Genomic DNA, 22326 nt, shown 5'->3' with positions numbered 1-22326 from the left:
TAAAAGATTATACATGTCTATATTTAAATAAGCAGCCAACTACACATAGTGAACAGTGTCTACAACAAGTCTTCTTAATCTCAGTCGGAGCCCAAATATTGTTAGTTTTCATTTTTTTCCTGCTGTTTTTTTTTTTTTGCTTGTGCTTAGTCATGTTTTGGCTATTTGCGAAGATCAGAGACAGCATAACTTAATCATAACTTTTTGGGTGGCCCTCAGCAATGGCCAAAACAATGCTGAATTGTTCTCCTGCTACACACGCACACACATACACAGCCACACTTTGATTTCAATCTGAAACTGAGCGCCTGGACCAGCATAATAATATTGTATCATTGTATCTCAAGGAGCCGCCGACATAGCATCGTGAAGTTTGTGTGATTGTTGGACTAAGAATTGGCCTGTTCTTTGGTCTCTGGTCAGCAGCGGTTGCCGAGGCCCATCATCATCTCCATCATCAATGGCAGCTTTGGGCCTACCGTACAAAAGGCTCTCCACTCGGCTCTGTTTTGGGCGTCTTTTTAGCTTTGGCACGCTGAAAATTTTATGACTTCATTTGCTGACCACCAAGCGAGAGCAACCCAAAAAAAAATAACAGAGTAAATAACCAAACAGTCGAGGATTGCTTCATAATAGGTCGCTGTTGTTGTTGTTGTTGTTGCTGCTGCTGATGTTGGTCTGGGGATGCAATACTTGGAATTTCATGCAGCGGCAACAATGCTCTTAGCACAAAGGATTCTTTGAATTTTGATCAACATTTCGATTGGGTGGCGACTCACACAGCACTAACTAGTTGTCTAAGTAGCCACTGCAAAAGACTCGAATCATATCATAAAATGTTTTAACAGAATTGCAAATTTGAAAATGTCGTAGCTGTGTTCGGGGTTCGAATCCACTGGATTTAGTATTCTGATAACCGAAGGCCAATTTATAGCTATATCCTGTTAATTCGAATTCCCGTAGCCCATGACATTTAAAATTTTGGTTAGAAGTTTATAGCTATATTCTGTTAACTCAAATCAACTAGTAAGTACCAAATTAACTCGGTGCTTATGGTTCGATCCCTATAAAATTAACAATTAAATTAAATATGGAATACAAAAATGTCCATATAACAAAGCTTAAGTCTCTATATATAAGATCTAGATTCTTTTCCATTATCTGTGAATTGGCGGGATATATAAAAAAAAATATTTTTAAATATATATTCTTCGAGTTAGCTTAAAAAAAACTAAACTCCTCCCTCTCCTTCAAGAATATATATTTCTAGATATGGATTTTGGGATGACTTTTATATAATCATAAGAATGCTTAAGTAGCTTCTAGCTAATTGCGTATATTTTAAATTTCGCACATTTTTCTAAATGTAATTTCTAACTCCTCCTTATGCTCCCTTCTCTGGTTGTCTCTAGCTTCCTGCCAAGTCATGGTCCCCTCTGGTACTCTCGCTTTTTCGCGCTGCCCAGGTCGAAAATCGGAAACACGTATCGTTATCTGTAATTTATGCACTTGTACTTTGAATCACTTAGTTGATCTCGTTTCTCTTATTTTTTTGCCCTGCCACTGCCTCTGTTCCGCAGCCTGTTTTTGTTGTGCCTGTTGTCACACACACACACACACACATGGAGAGGACAATAAGGCGCTGCGATTTCGATCTTATCAACAATGCGCAACGATCAACGGCAACCGCAACAAGAGTTGGGACACACACGCAGCAGCAAAGGGTAACAACAGGCTCACGGGTTAGGGTATTGAGCTGGCTACATGGATGGATGAGATGAGGGAAGGAGGTCAGTGGCTGTGCGGGGGTTTGTCGAACAAGTCACAGTGCTGGGTGCGTGCGTAGAACAGCTTCATAAATGTAAATTAGAGCTCGTTTAGCATTGACTATGGGGCTCGTAAATAAATGCCAAATGACATCATTATCAACGTGCTTTGTTCAACTGGGCAGCAGTTGCAGTTGCTGCCACTGCCCCTGCAAACAGTTGCTGCCACTGCCACTGCCACAGGCTGCTGCTGCTGCGGCTGCGGCTGCTGTTGCTCCCGTTTTCGTATGTCTCTTTTGCTCGTTATCGTTTTTATGCTGCTGCGGCCTTTGATGTTGTCGATGGCAGCGCTGATAGCAGCAGCCAGATTGCAGAGAGAGAGAGAGAGCAAGAGAGAGAGGGATGGAGGGAGGGAGACAGGTCGCGCTGGCGTCTTATCCTTATCAGCGAGTGGCGATCGCCTCGAGCTGGTGATAATGACTTGTATGAACAAAATGCCTTGTCAGCGTCTGCCAGCGCATGTTCTTGGATTTTGTGGGATTTAGTTGCTGATGCTGCTGCTGCTGCAGCAGCTGTTGTTGTTGTTGTTGTTGTTGCTGCTGCTGCTTTGAGTGATTTTGCCTGCGCATCACTTCAATTAATTTCGCTGGCTTAATTTGCGTTTTGTTGCCTGTCTCCCAAAAAGCCTTACAAGCAAATCGTGCGCCACGGCGTCCGTTTGTCTATGCCAGCTTCATTATTTTCCATTTCCATTTGCTACGGCTGCAACTTGTAAGCGACAACAACATCATGAAAAATGCATTTTCAATTCGAGACGACAACGTTGAGGATGTGCCTTAGCATGAGGACGAGCACAACAGCAAGTAAGAGTGCTCTAGTCGGGAGTGCGCGACTAGCAGATACCCTCAATCCAGCGCCAAGCTGGATATGATATGAATGTTCTGTGTACGATATTCAAGAATATGTATTTCATATTAAAAGCTCTGAAACTGAACGACGGATGGCCAAATGAATGGATATGGCTAGATCAACTAATCTCATCGTCTGCAACATGTATATACTTTACAATCTCGGTGTCACTTCCTGTTGCCTGTTGCAAACATTTGCAGAAAAACATAATACCCACTGTAGACATTATGAATGGGTTCAGGGTATAGCAACAACAACGACAAGCTCAAACACTGCAGACTGGCAGACGCGTTCGCCGCCGCAGCTCACTTAAAATTCTTGTGCCTTGTATCGGGTAGCTGGTAACTCGGCTCGGGTTGGGGCAAAGATCGGGAGAGATCTGGGATCTGGTACCTGTGGACACTGCTGCACTTACATCTGCGCTGCCCAGCGCTTGCCGCAAAACTTTTGTCAAGTATTGTAAAATTGTTTTGGCAGGCAGTCGGCGGCGCTTGGGCATAAAAACAAAAGACACTGATGAGTCTTGGGGCTGCAACAAGCTTGTAGAAGCGCCGAGCGAATGACCCGACAGCAGCACACTAAACAACAGATTTATAGATCTAAGAAACTTTAAAATTGAAGATATTTACCAAAATGGGGACTTTGGCAGAGAAAAGCTTCATGAGGGAAACGAACCCTTAGTTGTTAAGGGTTTTATTGAGACCATATTAAAGCATGATTTGCTAAATTATAATATAATAAACATTTTTGAAGACAGTATCTTAGTAAACTAGCATACACTTAAGGTAATGCTTGATATTTTCGTCTAATTTTTGAAAAACCTAATAAGTACCTATGGGGCTCAATAAGACGAGGACATGAGTCTTCTGCGCCTTGCAAATGGATAGGTTGATAGAAATGGGTGAGTTGAGGTTAAATACATCAGATTCTTGCTAAACAATATAAAAAAAAAGAAAGAAAAAACCAGTTGGGAATTATAAGCGCAACTTAAGTATAAAATTGCATTGCTTATGTATTTTTCCGTACTTTGTTTTCGTAAATTTTAATTGTATTTATGATTATTTTAAGGATATATTAAGCTATTCTCAACAACTTTAAACATCTTCGTCCTTCGCCCAAATTTGTCACGCTATTCTCACACCAGTCTGAGATGCGAGCCCGCAACAACAATTTTCCGTTGCTCAAATGACTGAAATCTTACGTAATGCCAATCGCTGTTAACTTTTTATTTACTCAATTTCTGCGAAGACCCTGTTGTCTAGTGTAATCGAAGTTCAAGTTAATGGCTTTGACTTGGCCCCGTGCTCAACATGGTCAAGAGTCAGAGTCAGAGTCGAAGTCGGAGTCGGAGTCAGAGTTTTGTGTTTTGTGCGTGTTTTTTCCTGGAAAAACGTCGCCCACATAATTTTCAATTTTGAGTTAGTGGCTGACCGGATGTTGCCGATTGCCGCTGTGCCTTCTAATTGTCCCGTGGAAATGGGGAGACGCAGTCGGTGCAACGGGGTCAAAGTGCACTCAAGTGCGGCGCTAGCAGCAGCTGTGCGTTCAGCAGCAACAAATAATTTTCAGGCAATTAGTGAAAATGTTTCAATTTACAAAAACAGCCAAATGATAAGCGGGAAATTAGTAAATAAAGACATCAAAGCGCACTGTGGAGCGGGAATGCAAGGGCCCAAAAGAAAAGCCGGCGCTAATGGCGCTCCACAGAGAGGCGAGAGAGAGACAGAGAGAGAGAGAGAGGAAGAGGGATAGGGATATTCCCTCGCTGCATACAACAGGTGATTAATTATAAACACTGACAAAACATAAAAATACAATTTTTACCACGTACACAAACAAAGAAAGCGACGGCAATGCAGGGAGCAGGGTCCAAAGGCGGTTAACAAATTGGTTAGAACATTTTTATGAGTGCAAGCCAATACTCTTATGAGGGGTCACTGTGCGTGTGTGCGAGAGTGTGTGTGTGTGTGTGTGCCCATTAATCGCGGGTTAATTGCCTCACAAAGCGGTGAGCTAATTGCCCATAGGCAGAAAGGTTGCCCAGGTAACAGGCGCAGGGTGAGAGGGAGACAGTGACAGCGAGAGAGGGAGAGTGAGCCAGGGGCAGGGGCTAAACCCTGAAGAGATAGAAAGTAGGCGTTTTGTTCGAGATCTTTTCCAAAATCGGGCGTTCCATAGGGAATGCGAGCGAATGTTAATTGTGTTGGGAAAGTGTTCAATCGGGAAAGACACCACATGGAGGTCAAACCGCTTCAATAGGTCGATTAAATTTATGTATTTGTCGAATCCAGGCTAGATTTCTAATGCAACTCAAAAGGTCAAGCGCCAACGAGGGTGGCCAAATTATTTTAACGATAACACAAGGTGTCCAGGTAAGGTAAGTCCATAAAATAACTTAAAGAAAAACTATTTATTGATATCATAAGCATTTATTGAAAAGAAATAATAAATATTTCTATTGCCCTTTACAGTATAATTTTATTTTATTGCTCACAAAGTATTTTTTGAAGAAATAAGATTAGAAGAATAATACTAATATATATGCATTTGTATATATATATATACATTTATCAATGTTCGATAAAACGAGTTTTAACCTAAGTATTTAATACATAAGATCATAAAAATTAAAAGCTTAAAACATATTTTTTCAATGGAATCATTTCTAATAATATTCACAACTTTCACGTATACCCAATCCTCATCCTTGACCTAGTTTTTAAAATTTGTATAAAATCAAACTCAATTTTAAATAGACTATTGCCCGTTGTACTGGAAATATTGCAAGCCTTAAATATTTTCACAAGCAAAATGCGGGCTAAATTATATATCTAACCAAAACTGACATCAACCAAATATGGTTAGATAAGTCCAATGGTTAAGGTCAAAGATATTTATTCTGTTGAGCTGAGGCATTCACAAAAGTATTTTATTTAAAATGTAGTTCACATAATTTACGAGACAAACTTGTAATACCCTATGCAATGGTATTAAAAAGTTTGGATCAGCTGTTTTTTTAGAAATCCGGCTTTGAACCGGTTCGCCTTAAGACTGGCTTAAGGCCCTGTTTATAACCTGACCTGAAATTCAAATCCGACTCGTTTAAATTACTTCCAATTACCGATTAATCACATTAAGCCATCAATAAGTACTCGAAATACAAATCAAGTTGAGTTTTCTACCAATTGTTAGATGGTAACCCAATTACAGACCCCAACACCCTAAGAGAATGTGAGTGTGTGTGTGTGTTGAGGTAACTGCATGTAAGTTCAACTTTATTATGCACGAAAATGAAACGAACGAGAAATCGAGGCTTATGTCCAATGACTGAACGATGGAGCCTGCGACGGAGCAGCTGAAGCGGAAGGTTGCAGGCTGGAGGCTGGAGGCAGCGGCTGGTTGCCGGTTGCCATAGCAAGTTGCCTCATTGCGGGTCCCAGGGTCTGTGGGATACATCTGCATGTGTGTGTGTGTGTGTGTGTGTGCATGTGTATTTGCGAGAGCTGCACATGAGAATAAATGCGAATGTATCTTTCAGTGATGACGACGGCAGACAAAGCGGTGCGTGCAATCGCCAGCCAGAACAGCGTCAGTTGGCCAAAAGAGGCCGGCCAAGAGAAAGACTGGGCATTTGCGGACAACGAGAGGCTGAGACGGTGTCCAGGAGATTGTGGTTGGGACCACGCGGCATAAATTGCGCATAAAACATGGAAAATGAAGCGATAAACTTGAGATACGCGATCGTAAAGCAAAGCAACTTCGTCGTCATCATCGTTGTGGGTTTAAGCAGTTGATCCCCATGCACAGTGGTGCAAACTGCATAAAGAAGTGGCCAAAAATTATACAGCTTATATTTAGGGAAGAATCTGAATAAGAATATAAGCTATATGAGTGTAAGATACATTATGACAGACAGGCGAACATGAAGTCGTCTGATGATGTTGATCGAGAATATATATAGTTGATGGGGTCGGAGATCCCATATTCCATAGAAGGAATATGCGTTACACATACACATGACAAAATTAATATACCCTCTACAAGTGTATAAAACGATGTAGGCAGTTCATATTTGAATTAAATTAAAAAATTAATTACACATAAAAATGATTCATGATGGAATTTGAAAAAAATTGATCCTCAAAGTATGCAACAGAAATTTCGGAATCAGTTAAAAAGTTCAAAATAATAATTATTTTATCTTTTGAATTACAATTCAAACTGAAATAATAATATTCAAAAAAATGAAGACAAACCTTTTCCCGGTGGAATAAACTCTGCTTTTTTTCTGTGAACTTTCGCCTGTCCTGCCCCACTGTGCCTGGCTGTGTGTTGGGCTGGGGGGGAGGTAACCGGGGCAGCATTGGTCAGTCGAACGATGTCAGTGTGTTTGTTTATGTTTGATGAAGCTGTTCGGGGAGCGGCTGTCGCTGCCGCGGCTGCCGTTGTTGCTGTTGGTGGCCATTAGGCGCGGCTTGTGGAAAGCCTGCGGCTGTGGCTGTTGCTGTGGCTGCGACTGCGGCAGGATAATGACACCCCGTCCGAGAGCTGAATGCTGAGATCTGATCCAGCACAGTTATGAGCTGCATTTTCTGTGTGTGTGCATTTTAATGATGCGAGCGCCAAACATTTGGCTTTCGCTTTTGATGGGCGTGGCCAGGCAGCTGATGCGTCACGCAACTGTTTTATTTAATTTTTTGTTTTTTTTTTTTATTTGTGTTCATTTCGGTGCGATTTTTTATGATTTCAGGAAATGGCCAAAAGCCATGAAACATCAACTTTTCAATTTATATAAATAACTTCTTTTTTTTTTTGTTTATTGTTGTTGTTGTTGTTGCTGTTATTGTTGTTGTTGGCTGGCTAACAAGCCGCTAACAAAGGCCAACAAGCAACAGCTCCTTCAGCTCCTGCTGGCTGATCCATAAACGGTGTCCGGCTGCTCTTTAACTGTCGGCAAATATTTGGCCTGCTTTAGTATTTTTTTCGGCTCGTTTCTTGGGCTGCTCTCTGTTATTATTTGGTTGATTAATTAACATGCCACACTGGACCACCGAAGGTGGCAACAACGCCAGCGGCAGCGGCAAGGATAACACACACACATACACACGCGAGACGCCAACGGCAGCAATTCAGGCATAAACAATAACAACAGCAATAACAAAACAATAAACCAGCATATGAATGCAAAGGTGCACAGTTTGCGAGCCAAGCAGTTTGAACAGCACTGTTAGAAGCCCAAGGTGACAGTTTGTCGGACTTAAGATGAATCTTGTGCAATTTTTGTGGTAGTCAGCATGTGAAATGGTATAAGGAATTTGTTGTACAAATGTATATTTAAGTTTTCTTTATGTTACGGTTGTTTAAAAAACCTTGAAATATAGCTTTCCTTCATAGTAAGCTGTTGTAATGGGTGGATGTGGCCAATTAATTAATAATCTTGTAAATGTACCCCGCATTAGTACACAAATCTCTTCTTGTTCAACATAGTTGTCATCGCTTCATATACTCTTGTTTCTCTCTTAAGGATGTACACGAGTTTTTCGATCATCAACATTTCTCACATATTTCATCATTATAATCAGTTGCTTATATTTTCTTAAGGTTTTTCGTACGATTTCATCATCGAATTCTTCGTGTATCTTCCATTTCAACATAATCTTTTTTTATTTTTATATTTGTTATTTTGTTAACAATTAGCTGACGAATGTGAACAATCTGTTTTCAAGATAGAAACTAAATTTCAGGGCCTTAAATTTCGAACATTTTGTTCTTTAAGCCTAAGAAAAAAGAGAATATGTTCCATTGTTGGAGCTACATTTTAGCTATAATTAATAATTGTATTAAATATAATGAAATTTTTGTAACAAAACGTAATAAACTAAATTTATTTATCTAAAATGATGTGATATAAATATTATTAATGATGAGAAGTATTTATTCAACTTCTATACCAGAATGTGAAGAAAATTTTAAATATGATTAAAGTAGGAATTAAGGTTTTTTTGCAAATACGTTTTGTTTCGAAGTTTTTTAATATATCCAAGACATTTGAATATTTGAACTATAACTATACAAAAATTACACCTTAAAATCTATAAATTAATTAATAATAAAAATCAATGTTCCATCCGGCTAAAGTCTACAGAGCTTTTACCAAATTTCTGTCCACATTTTGCCCACAACACTCAAAGATATTCTGAAATACGCTCCTTAAAAAAATTGTGGAGCAATCCAATTATAGTTCTAATATATTTTGCACTTATAAAATATAATTTACTCCAAAAGAGTGGCTGCCATTGTAAGCAAGATATAGAAAACAAGAAGCAGAGATAAACTTCTCATGGAATCCATTTGTGCATGCAGCCCACCAAAAACGAAATAAAATGGGATCGTTTCACGTGTGCGAGCGGTGCGGCAAGAGCTGAGAGAAAAATCGAAGCCAAAGTCAAGTCTAAGGCAAGAGCCAAAGGTTTATGGCTGCTGCACTGGCTCCCAAACTTGGACTCCATTCATGTGCCTCTCACTCAGGCCATGTGTGTGTGCGTGTGTGTGTGAGTCCACTTCATTTTGTAGTCGTTGTTCGTTGTTCTGTGGCCGTCTGACTGGCTGTGGCTTTTTGTTGGGCTCTGCCCGCCTGACGAGGCTCTTCGAATTTTGGAATTTGTTCAGCCTTGTTAAGAGTTGTTAAGATTATGATATATGTATGTACATATGTAAGGCTCTCTCTCTCTCTACATATATATATATGACTCGACGATGAAGACGACGACAGCGGCAGCCATTATGTTTCGCAGCAGGAATGTGGGAAACGGCTGCCTCAGACCATTTTTCAGCTACCTCGCCGCTGTGGTTCTTTATGTGCCTCAACAATATTTACACACACATACACACACCGGCACACACTGGCACACACCGGCACACACACGCACACCCACAGACACACACAGTGGCCACATAATCGATTCATGGCTGTACGAGTAGCATTTCTTTCATGTTGCGTTGTTAGTTTCTTTCTTATTTTTGTTGTTGTAGTTTTTTTGCTCCATACGATTTTATGATTTGTTTGAGCGCATCTTTTTGGACCACCCGTGAAATCACTTTGGGTTTCGGGGGCTTGGGATTTGGGGCCTGGGCTTTTGTTAAATTGCTCTTGTTTATGTTAACATTTAAATTGTAGCCACGGGTAGCCGACGTCGCCGTAACCCAACCCAACCCAACCAAAACCAATATTTAAACGTAGCGCTCCATGAATAATCATCGCCCGTCATCGGCATCATCATCACCATCACCAACGTCATCATCTTCATTTTCATCTTAAATCTCTTGGGCCGCTTTCAACATGGCCATCAATTCTGATTTACGAAAAGTGTTAATTAGCCAACTCAATGTTGCTGCTTGATATATTTCCAACAACTCTTTTGGACTCGGCAATAATTCTTGGCTTCTAAGCCAACTAAACCAGATTCGAAATACTGAAAATGATTCACATTTTGCAGGGTGAGTAAAAGCTTAAAATAAATATAGAAAACGGTTTGTCATAAAATGTAGTTTATGCACACAATTCAGCTCTAAATAAAAATAGAAGTTATAAGTAAAAATCAGCCATGATTGATAAAATAAAAATACCATTTAAATTCTGGGTGCATATTTTTAATTTTTATTATTTATTTTAAGACTATGAAATGCATTTAATCATATTTAAAAAAAATTAGTAGAATACATTTAAAATCATCTCAGTAAGAATATCTTAGAAAAAAATAATATATATTTTTATTCACTTTTAATCAATTTTAAAAAACACTTTAATGTCATGCTTAAAAGGTCTGGAGTGCTTTTAACAACAGATACAAGCTGTAAATATTTAAGCTATTTGCCGAGAGATTAAAAAATTAACATAAAGCATTTCGTGACGGTAGATAAACATTATTTTATGTTTCTTTAATATTATGCATACCCCATAAAAACTATAATAAATGAATATAATAGGTAAGAAATATTTATGAAAACAAATCTGCTTTTCATTTTTGATTTTAATAAATTAAGAAATTTAACTTAAAGTTATAAATATTTTATAATTTTAACTACTTATCAAATTATCAATCAAACTTCAAATGAAGTTAAGAAATTGAATATGTTTTTATCGCTGTAAAAATTGATATTCAAGTACTTAACATTAATATAACTACATAAATTATTAAGTTTGTTTTAAAGAACAATTCGAAAGGCTTTTACAAAAATTCAATTTTGCAAGTGCGAACACAATATATATATGCATATATATATATAATATAAATTCCTTTTTGCATATCCAATATTTAAATATTTTAAATTTAAGTAGTAACATTTTTTTGCATTTGTTGCTTGATTTATTTATCAAGCACTAAAAACTCTCTAGTCTCAGTTTGTGCAGCTTGAAATAGTTTTGGAGCCACTGTTCCCATTCATAGTTCGAGTGTTCGGTGTTAATTGCAAGGGCTCAGTCCCCAAGTGCCGCGCATAGTTGTCGCCCCATAATTGTTGTCGCCGTCGCCGTCGTCGTCGTGGTCGTGGTCGTCTTCTAGTGCTGCCGTTGACTGCTGTCTGTCAGAGCTGTCCATCAAAGCGTTGCCAAGTTGGTGTTAATGGGCGCCTAGAATGCGAGCGGTTGCTGTCGTCGTTGTTGTTGTTGGTGTTGTTGTCCCCCCCTCCTTCTAGCTAGCTGCCGCTTGTTGTACACGCGGCTACGCATGTTTTTGCTTGTTGTCCTTCGGGGATTACGCGTCAAGTTCGAGTAATTGCCCACGGCACCAGAGCCGTCCACTTTTTGCCTTGCATTTCATTTATTTTTGGATATGCTTAATATATATATATATATATGTATATATAAGAAAAAGCTACACACATGCGCACACACACAGTTCTTGTTGTTGTCTCATCCTCGTCCTCATCCCCGGCCGCTTAGCAGCAGTGAAAGTTAAGCAGCCACTCCTAACTCGCTGAGGGCGTCTGTATTTCACCACCCAGTGCGGACAGCTCCTTGAGGAATTGCCTCGCATTGGTCAGCGTGGAGCCGCCATAGATGATGCGTCTGTGCACATTGGACGTTTGCTTCTGCTTGATGAAGTCCACTAGATTCTGGTACTCAATATAATTGCCGCCGCCGACCATAAAGACAACAGCATCCTGGAATGGAGCACGATTCTTGGGTAGCACATCGCCGCCTTTTAGCAGCTTGGGATCCAGGTAGAGATAATCATCTGTTTCGGCATTGCTGCGACATTCCATGACCTGTTCCGTTATCTTGGTCACGGGCAAATTCTGCAAGAAAAATGGAAATACATTTAGTTTCAACTCTCTCACTGCCTTATCTTCAGTTGATATTTACATGTCGCTTGACAACCAAGTTCTTGACACCCTCCATGACAAAGGAGCTGCCCTGCGAGACAAGCTTGGTGAACATGGAAACGGTTCTGGTGCCGCCGCCCTCGTACTGTGTGGCTTGACTGATGCTCGGCGAGCGGTTCATAATGGATTTCCAGCGCTGGACGTAGGCGAGCGCGGTTAGATCACAGCCGGCGGATTGCAGCGCTTCACGCAGACGCTCCAGCTCCGGCTCGGGCAGCTGCTGTGCGCAAATATAGTAAATGATGTACAGACGCAGCTTATCCTCTGGCTGGCCAAACTCAACATCGCGCAGCAGCTCCAGCAGCGGCTTATCCAGCGTTTGCTTGGACATGATTTTCTCTTCGATCTCAAAATAAGAGTCCAACCGTCGCGCCTTAATGCAGTTTAATATAGCTGTGGCTATCTTGGTGTGCATATCGATGAGACGCTTCTTCTCCATCAGTTGAGGCAGCGAATTGACGGCGCTGGTCAGCATAGCAGTCGTATCGTTGACCAACGAAAAGGCAATATCTGATTCGCCCTCAATGCCCATGGAGGTCTTCAGGCGTTTGATTTCCTCCTCCGAATTGCGATAGGACTCGAGCTCCTCCTGTATGGCCTCTGCGACCGTGGGAAACGGGCTGCCCTTGTGCGTGACCCAGAAACGATCACTGCGATCCAGGTCGCAGGCCTTGGGTTTCTTGCGTGCACCTAAAGAAGAGGTCAATTGTGACGAGCCGAAGGTTAATCAGTTGTACATTGGCTACTTGCCCGTGCTGACAGCTGCCGCCTCATCCTCCACGTAGACGAGATTCAGGCCCAGGTCGAGCACATCGTGCACCAGCGCCTGATATGACCAGGTGTGATGCAGCGGCGTGGCCAGATCCATGTTGCGATCGAGCAGCAGCAGCACAGGACGTTGAAAACTGAAAACGCCGCCACCAGCCTGTGTGGCATCCATGTGAAAGAGATTGGCGCGCGCATCCCACAAATTCTCACGCAGCTTCTTCTCCAGCTTGCGGGCCACCATTTCGGCAGCGCTGTTGCGTGGACAGCGAATGATGGGCACGTTGCCCAGCGTGACGAAGAGCGCGAAAAGTGAATCCACAATCGAGTCCATCAGTGCCTCCATCTCCTCGTCGCGCGTATTCGCACGATTGATGGCATAGTAGGAGAGCTGATCGCTCTGCTGATGCTTCAGTATAAAGAAATCATCTTCCAGGCTGATAAAGTTCACATACTGATCATAGACCCGATGAATGTTCGCCACGCACCCGGCGTGCAGGGCAGCCGCCGCCAGATTTTCAATTTTGCTGCGTGTGATGGGCGCCAGGAAGTTCAGATGGTAGATGTCATAAAGGCCATTGGAAAAGTCCTGCTGGATGCGGTCGAGATTTTCATCCGTGGGCAGGCAAAAGTATACAGCCGGCACATCTGGTATGGAGTCCCGATCCGAGTGCAATTGCCTAAAATCAACAATTTTAATTAAACTTTCATTTTTTGAACCCTGACCCTTCCCTTCAATAATTACTCACACATGCAACGTCACGCCCAGTTCGCGGAGCTCCTTAATGGATATGATGGGCGATATAATGTCCTGGCCAACGCGGTCATATATGAGAATCTTCCACACGGGCTCCGCAGCCATTGCCTTTGGCTGCTGCGAGTTTAAATTAAGCATTTGCTTAATCGCATCTGTAAACGAAGGCAGAAATGAAGATTATTTGTATCAATTGTTGGGAATCGTTTAGTGAAAAATAACGCACTTATTTGCCGTTCTCGCAATGTTAACATGTTGTCTGTGTTTGAATATTAAAATGCCAGCGAATGAGTTCGAATTTAATTAACTTAATTATGTTAAAACATAATTTACAAAATACAACACGTCACAAACGTCCAAAACGCGTTTTGAGCTAATTTAGTGCATTACATGAGGAACAGCTGTTAGCCAAGAAAGTGTGGTGGTCGCACAATACATTTATATTGCAGCCCTGATAAGAGAAGTCGAAATGAACAGCTGATGCTTCACTGTCGACAGACGTCAGATGTCAAACGCACAAGCAATTTGCAATTGTCATTCGTTGAAGTGTTGTCAGAAATTAAATCATTATATTAAATGAATCGCATTCTCGTTTATTATCACTCTTTAGTTGAAACTAATATTACAAAATAAATTCCCGCTTATTGTGCACAAATGAGCAGCACTGATTTCATCAGACAGTAACTGGTTCGTTCATGAACGAAACTGCTGTCAGCTCAGAGAGCATTTATGTTATGGTCGACAGAGCTGTTGTTATTTTGCGTTGAACTTTCGAAGTGAGTGGACGTGCGCGGCCGGCATCAGCATAAATTCGTCGCGTAATTTTCCAACGCAAACAAAATCAAAGTGTGTGTGTGTGTGCAAACAAAAGTGCGGTGTTTTGTTGCACTGTGTAAACAGCCGAAATGATTTTAGTATCGAAAAAGCCAATAATTCGGCAAGTGAAACCATCAAAATGGCATACGGTGCACCGCAATGTGCTCAACACTTGCCGCCTATCGGGACGCCGACGCTGCGGCAGACGTTCGGTCAGTTGTTATCATTTCTTCAGACACAGTCGCGGTTTCCTCTGGTTCGTACTCTGCAATTTGTTGCTCACGCCGAATATCTGTGATGCGCAGCTGCTGATTAATGTACAAAATCAGGTGAGTTTTGCTCTTGAATTTGTTATTTCTATATAAATGTTCTTTATTTGATTGCAATGTGAATGTCAAAATGGCCTTTTGTCGCCGACGCCGACAGCGCTGCTGGCGTTGCTGCTGCTTTTCGAACATTCAATTTCGAAATTGAGCGCGTCAAAACAAGTGTGAGAGAGAACTGTGTACTGCAGTGTTAGAGTGGGAGCGAGAAAGAGAAAGCGCTGGCAAACATTTGTTGTTGTTATACATCAGCTGCGATTTCTTTGATTTGTTTTCTATGAACTAATTATAACTGTCAATTGATGAAACCTATGCTTTTTCCACTCAATTGATAAATGTAGCGAACTGTCCTTGAACTATTTTATTTAATGCCAGTCACGTCGAGGGCTTGGACTTTTCGTTTAGTTTTTGCCAACTTATTTTATACCACGTGTCTTACATCGCATCATAATATTGACATTTGCTTTGGCTTTTCTATAAATTTTATGTTAGCTTTGCCAAAAAGACGCGTACAACAGAAAATGCTGCTCAGCCTATTTATGTGTGAGCGAGAGTGTAAGGGAGAGAGAGAGAGAGAGAGCGTTCTTATGCTATATTTTTGTTTACATGTGACATCCTTTAACATTGCGGGCTGCTGTTTTGTTGCTGTCCCTGGCCTCAAAATGTCGGACTCTGTCGACGTCTCTGCCGACGTCGCAGTTGCTTTTGCTCTCAGCGTGAGCTTTGTTTACATTCGCTTTGTTCAAACACACAAAGGCATTGCATACACAAACAGACCGCATTAAACACACACACACACACATACAGACAGATATATATGCACGTGCACACCCAGCTGAACTTTTTGGATTTGGAAACGTGAATTAAATGTAGAAATAAATTTGCGTGTACAAAGGTCACGCATAATAAACAGCTTGAAAATGCTACGTTAATTTCTAGCGAATATAGGGCAGAAATGAATATAGTTTTCTTGATATCTTAATGTTAGTGTTTAACAGTTTTATATAATATTTAATGTGCGCGCAAATATCTATTGATGAGCTTTATTTCCATATCCATACAAAGGGTATTTATTTCAAGAATATTATGGCCTGTGAGAGCTCTATAAACGGACAGCTGCGTTCAACACACATTTTCCTTAACAAGTTTCTAAAAATCAATATTCTCCCTTATTCATAAATGCTTACAAACATATGTGAACATTTTAAAAAATTTAGATAGAATAAAATCAATTATTAATGTGAAAATATTTATTTTAATTATTAAAAGAAAAAGTCAAGATTTGAAATAGTTTACAAAGAAACATTACAATTAAATAGAATTTTTCTATAGTACGGATTTGGCAAACAAAATACTAAGAATATGTTCTTTTCTCTCTTTCTATCGCTATCTCTCACTTTCTTTACGCTGAAGTTGATTTTCTTAAACTTAAATTAAAAAACAATAACTAATCTCCATAAAGTTTTTCGTCTTTGTCAATAAGCTTTAACGCCAATAAGTATTGAATTTCCAAAAGTTATTCAGATTTTGTATAAAACTGTTTATGATGAAAAAGTATGTTGCTTTCAGTGTGTTATTCACGCGCGAAAGTTCAGTTGGAAGCGCGTTCGTAAGGACAATCCTTTTGTGTTCGTATTGTTGTTGTTGTTGTTGTGTATTCTGCTGTTGTTGAACTACATTTGTGATGGACCCCCCTGAGTCGAGTTCAGAGAATCCCTCAACTCGTTTCGCCTTATTTTTCTTATGTTTGCATTCTCACTATTTCTTTTACCCGAGTCTCTTGACTCTAATTAGGTTCAGGGCCGTGTCGCGCTGCTCCTGCGGCAGTCCAAGTTAATTTGTGTCCTGGCAGCAGCATCAGCAGCGTCTTGTGTGCTTCCATTTCTGTCTCTATTAATATTCTAGTGAACACCACAGAGTCTAGATGAATTTTCTTACACTTGTTGCATCTCTCCCACTTTCTGTCTCTTGGTTTTGCAGGGTGGCGAAGTTATACAGGAGAGCATTACGTCCAATATTGGCGAGGATTTGATTACCCTCGAGTTTCAGAAGACCGACGGCACCCTCATCACGCAGCTCATCGACTTTCGCAACGTAAGCGCAACAAAAATAAACTCGAGACTAAAAATGAGAAATGATGCCAGCAACAATCTTCTTTCAGGAGGTGCAAATCCTCAAGGCCTTGGTGCTGGGCGAGGAGGAGCGCGGCCAGAGCCAGTATCAGGTTATGTGCTTTGCCACCAAATTCAACAAGGGCGATTTCATCTCATCGGATGCAATGGCCAAGCTGCGCCAGAAGAACCCGCACACCATACGCACACCCGAGGAGGACAAGGGACGCGAGACCTACACCATGAGCAGCTGGGTCCAGCTGAATCGCTCGCTGCCCATCACACGGCATCTGCAATCCCTCTGCGCGGAGGCCACCGATGCCACCTATGTGCGGGATGTGGATTTGAAGGCCTGGGCGGAATTGCCAGGTAAGTCGAAGTCCCTAATTATTTTCAGACTCGACTTTGGCAGCATCCACGAAAGGTATTTCCAACTGATTTTTATTTACTGAGCACAAGTGAAATGCTTAGATCTTAAAATAGATTAGAGATTGGTAGATTCGGCATTAGGTTTATGGTTTGTGGAAGTAGAATTAGCAATCTACATATTTCACAGTTGTTTCTCTTTCTTGTGATGATAAATTTCACCTACAGAAGTGGAAAATTGGTGAAAACCACATTCAAATTGCAAATCCACCAGCTCGGACGGAAAATGCGTGGGCTTTATCATACAACAATTTTTATATTTCTTTTATGGGTAGGCTTCAAACCAATTTGCAAATCTTCAAACGTAAATTCACCTTTGCAAAAATGCAACTTTTCTGGCTGGGGAGATTGTTTCTCATGAAAATCGAACAATGAATCGACCAAATCGATTTGATCCGATCGCTTTGAAGTTAATTTCTTAAGATACATTTCGAGAGACCTCGCTCTTGGCTGAAGAATTGGGGCCAAAAGACATGAATTGGAAAATCCACACTAAAGAGCGGGAAATGGGTGAAAGCTGATTGTTTCCGATTGGAAAATAGTCAATATCAGTTTGTTCTATCATAAAATCAAATGGAAATGCCCATTGCAAAGGCTTCTCTGGACACCTTACCCAATGACAGCATCAAGTTCGTGCTTTCCCTTGTGATAAGTTGCTGAAAATCGAATGGAAAATTGCTAACGAGCTGCTTGCCGCGCGTAATTGTGAATTTAAGTTTTACTTACACAATTTTCATTTGCACTTTGTTTTCCTTTCTTCCGCTTTTTATTTTTGCGCACTCATTTTTGTCAATGCGCGTGGTGGTGCTTTTATACTGTTGTTGCACGGTTAGGCTCCTCGATTTCCAGCCTGGAGGCAGCAACCGAAAAATTTCCCGACGCGCTCTCCACGCGCTGCAACGAAGTGAGCAGCCTGTGGGCGCCCTGCCTGTGCACGCTGGAGACCTGCATCGGCTGGTATCCGTGCGGACTGAAGTACTGCAAGGGCAAAAGCGTGGGGGGCGACACGTCCGGGACGCAGCAACAGCAGCAGCAGCAGACGAATTATCGCTGCGGCATCAAGACCTGCCGCAAGTGTACACAGTTCACCTATTATGTGCGGCAGAAACAACAGTGCCTCTGGGATGAATGACGACGCGGCGAGCTGCAGATGCGCTGCGCCAAGCAGGTGCCACTGACGCGGGACGCTGACGGCGACGGCATGGCTGCGGCATGTGATGCAGCAGCGAGTGAAACAGCGGCAACGACAATAACAACAACAACAAGAACACAAACAACGAGCAGGGTGACAACAACAACAACAACAGCAAGAACAACGACCAACAAATTACGCCAACTGCTTTTGTTGGTGCAACAGCAGATGCCTTTTGCACTGTGGAGCTTTCCGGTCCATCACATTTCCCATCACCCACAACAACAAGCCCAACTTTCTGGCCAGGCGGAGGCACATCATCATCATCATCAACCTGATCATCATCACACGGCGGCCGACTTGTCGCATCACCCGTCAACAATGGCCGCCATCGTGGCGTGATAATGCGCATGCAACTCGGACAAGGGTATATAAACCCACACACACATGTATTGGTGTGAACACACCTACAACCTATACCCTCTCTCACTCTTCTTATGGGCTGTATATATGTAACTATGATTAGAATATTGCCAAGCTACACTTACGCTTATGCTGCTAGGTTAGGAGCTTTGATGAGCTGAAATAGAAAGACATTTTATTCGCATTCTCATTCTCATTCGAATCTCGTGCTTCAGTGTTTTTTTTTCCCCCATTTAATCCCAAATCTTTCTCATTCCTATTCGGTTCTCGTGCTTCACTTCTTATTCCCGTTTAATCCCAAACCCTTGACAATTTAGTACACATGCTTTTTATAAGCTGTTCAGCATTTACAATTTTATTCAGATTTTGATTCATCATTTCCAATTTTAATTATATTTATCGCCGTTGTTTTGGCTTCTCTTTACACATTTCCCTTAATTCGATTGCACTCGTTGTTAACATTTCCTACACAAACTCTGAACATTTGATAAATATATTCTTTCCGTTGCTCTTCGAATCGCATTATATATTAATTTATTGAAATGTACATTTTATTTTTTCAATTAATCGTTAATCCCTTATATACATTTATCACATGGGTGCTCTATGAGCTGATTGAGCGTATTATATTATTCTTCAGATTGAAATAACATTTTATTTAGTTCTATATACTTGTTGATTGTTTCGCTTATTCGCATTTTAAACATAAATCTGACAACTTTCTCTTCGTTGCATTTTTTATATGTGATTAACATATATCCCCCTTATCTATTGCCTTTGTTAACTCTTTGTTTTACAGTTCGTACACAATTTCTTAACATTTGATAAAAATATTCTTTCCGACTCGAATTAACATTTTACTAAACCACAATACATTTATAACATATTTGCTTACTGAGCAACATTCTATTCATACTCGCATTTCAATATTTTGAGCTCCAAACCCAACCATCAAATTGACTTTGAATAGACTTTATTCAATTCTCTGCAGTTATTTCCCAATCAAGTTCTTCACATATATTTATTAATTCTTTATTATTCTTAAGTATATTCTAATTGAGCTCTCGAACATTTTTTTCATAATTCCCATTATATAGAATATGCTCTCTCTGAGAAATGCTTAATGATTTCATAACCTTTTCGACTCTATTCAATAACTTTTGCTGTCTCTTGTTAATTCATAAAATCTCATTATTAACTCTTCCTGCTTTTCTATAGATACGTCTACTATTCTTGTTTATTTATTAATTTTGCTCTGAAACACTTGGCACTACCTCAGGAGTATTTTGCTTAATTTATATACCTGACCTTAACTCGCATCCTTTTCAATTGGAAAATTTATGTACACCTTTCTCTCTGTTTACATTTGCGGTCTTTGTTAAATAATGGCTCATTAAGATATATTTACGCAGTTCGACAAATTTTGTTCTTTTCTCTCCACCTGTTTCTTTCTCTTTCCTTTCACATTTGTCATAATTAATGTGTACATAATACAAATGATTGTCGCATCATTAAATTTTCGCTTTTCGCATTTTCTTCATCCCCTTATCATATTATGCTTTTACATAGGAAAGACAGCTCAAGAATTAAATTTAGTATTATATATATATATAATTAAAGAAGGTAAAATTAAATGTGGCCTTAGCATATTTTAAGAGCGCAACTTAAGAAGTTTGTTCCAGGATTTCACATTTACACACACACACTCACACTCCCTCTCACACACACATGAGGTTGAACTGTCTGAATTGTGCTCATAATAGAAAATAAACTTTAACAAGCCATATAAGGTTAGTTCATAAATGTTCTATATATATATATATATACTAACCACAACGACTGCCGCAAATGCTTTTTTATATATAATAAAACCCAAAGAAATGGCTGTTCCGTAAACCACATAACTATAAAAAGGTTATAAACAAATGTTTCTTTTGTTTTCTCTTCAAAAATTTGTAACCTCTTCTCCCCACAATTTTCCAATTCCCATTATTGTTCTAAATTTCATCTGGAAAAACCTTGCCTTTACTCGTAAAATTTTATTCAATTTTTTTATTCCGAATTATAAACTTGTCGTATCTTGATAATATACCTATAAGAAGCAAACAATACCAAGAACAATAATCTATTGTAAAATTTCAAGAACTAGTCTACTTAGAACTGTTAGAATGGCTATTTTCCTATAAGCATACTACAAAAATGCAAATATTAAAAAATTGTACACAAAATTCCAACAAGAATTTCAATTTCGACTAAGAAACAATTTAGAGAGAAAAAAAAACGGTGATAATAATTTTTTCTACAAACGCGGATGACGACAACTTTTTCTGCAATGTAAAAATAATAGATGTACATATATATACATATAAATATATAATAATTAGCTCTAGTATATAGTTATAAATAATGCTGGAGAACTCAACAATCTGATTCGTATAAAAAATAATAATTAATCGATTTAACGACTAGAGTAAGACAAAAATTAATTTAGTCATAATAAAGCAGCTGACAAATTCTACATTTTATAAAAAACAAAAATCTATATATTCCTTCTTGATGGTAAAAGCGCTTAAACCAATTGCGAATTACAAGAACACTTGTAAATAAGTGAAACACTAAAAGCCTGCAAACGTGATTGACGTGCCAGGGTTGCCAACTTACCAAAAACCGAAAAAATTTAATGTGAGTATTAAAAAAAAACTAGTCTAAGGATTAATGGAGTACAAACAGCTTAAATTATTTTAAAACAAAACAAAAGCAATTCTTGTTTTTTTTTCCGAAAATAGTGAGAGTTGGCCACATTGTAATGCCTCCAAGTCCGAAAACGGCCTCACTCCCGCAGGTGCTGCTCGCATCCAAAACAAACAAGCTGCATCCTGGCGCTGCTGCAGTCGAGTCGTCCTCTTGAGCTAGTGGCAAATTCTTTATGCGATTTGTAATTCATGAGCAAGCGCGCACACAGATTCTTATCATTTATTTTGCAGCGCAAATCGGTATCGAGTGCCTCACAGAGAGAGAGAGAGAGAGAGAGAGAGAGAGAGAGAGCTAGAGGGAGCGGGCGAGAAGGACCTGAACTTGGCTGGGCTATAACTATATTCATGGCAGCGCTGTAGAAGGTGGCGACGATAGCTTAAGACGTGCGGAAACCAAATCGGCGTCGTAGAAAATTGAATTTGCTGCCAGCGGGAAGCACCAGAGGTGGGGGGCTGCAAATAGGGTTGGGGTAGGGGCTGTGGGGTTGTGTTGTATTAGCGACCCAGCGTATTGGGTTTTGTGCTCTTGACGCGGGTGCAAACGTATGTGCATGTCTAATGAGCCATGAAATGCCAGGGATTGCGTCCTTGCCATTTTTTTTTTCCTCTTTTGGGTAATCAGCGACAGCTGGTCACCGCTTGACCACCTATATAGATTTATATATGGTATATGCCCGGCGAAGGCTACATAATTACAGCGAAGAGGGCTGCTGGCGCGTAAATCAAACAAAATCAACTGTCTTCGCAATGCTCTTAATTAAGTT

At 40.2% G+C, this 22326-nt stretch overlaps 2 protein-coding genes across 2 annotated transcripts; one reads left to right on the top strand and one right to left on the bottom strand.

Moving 5' to 3' along the window:
• Positions 1 to 11531: 11531 nt before the first annotated feature.
• On the bottom strand, positions 11532 to 13989 carry LOC115758340 (protein sly1 homolog). The gene is made up of 5 exons (XM_030698914.1): positions 13805 to 13989; positions 13574 to 13733; positions 12810 to 13504; positions 12040 to 12749; positions 11532 to 11972 (listed from the first exon to the last, which is right to left on the bottom strand). The coding sequence occupies exons 1-5, from the start codon at positions 13830 to 13832 to the stop codon at positions 11643 to 11645; spliced, it is 1923 nt and encodes a 640-aa protein (XP_030554774.1). The 5' UTR covers positions 13833 to 13989; the 3' UTR covers positions 11532 to 11642.
• Positions 13990 to 14151: 162 nt separating this feature from the next.
• On the top strand, positions 14152 to 21992 carry LOC115758341 (out at first protein). The gene is given in 6 exon segments (XM_030698915.1): positions 14152 to 14723; positions 16698 to 16811; positions 16879 to 17197; positions 18088 to 21491; positions 21596 to 21744; positions 21794 to 21992. Coding segments are annotated over 4 exon segments (1374 nt in total). The 5' UTR covers positions 14152 to 14483; the 3' UTR covers positions 18789 to 21491; positions 21596 to 21744; positions 21794 to 21992.
• Positions 21993 to 22326: the final 334 nt, after the last annotated feature.

Source organism: Drosophila novamexicana, unplaced genomic scaffold (assembly GCF_003285875.2).
Source record: "Drosophila novamexicana strain 15010-1031.04,08,12 unplaced genomic scaffold, DnovRS2.1 tig00000193-arrow-pilon, whole genome shotgun sequence".
Lineage (NCBI taxonomy): Eukaryota > Metazoa > Arthropoda > Insecta > Diptera > Drosophilidae > Drosophila > Drosophila novamexicana.
Note: the sequence above shows the minus strand (reverse complement) of the source record. Positions and strands in the feature narration are given on the sequence as shown.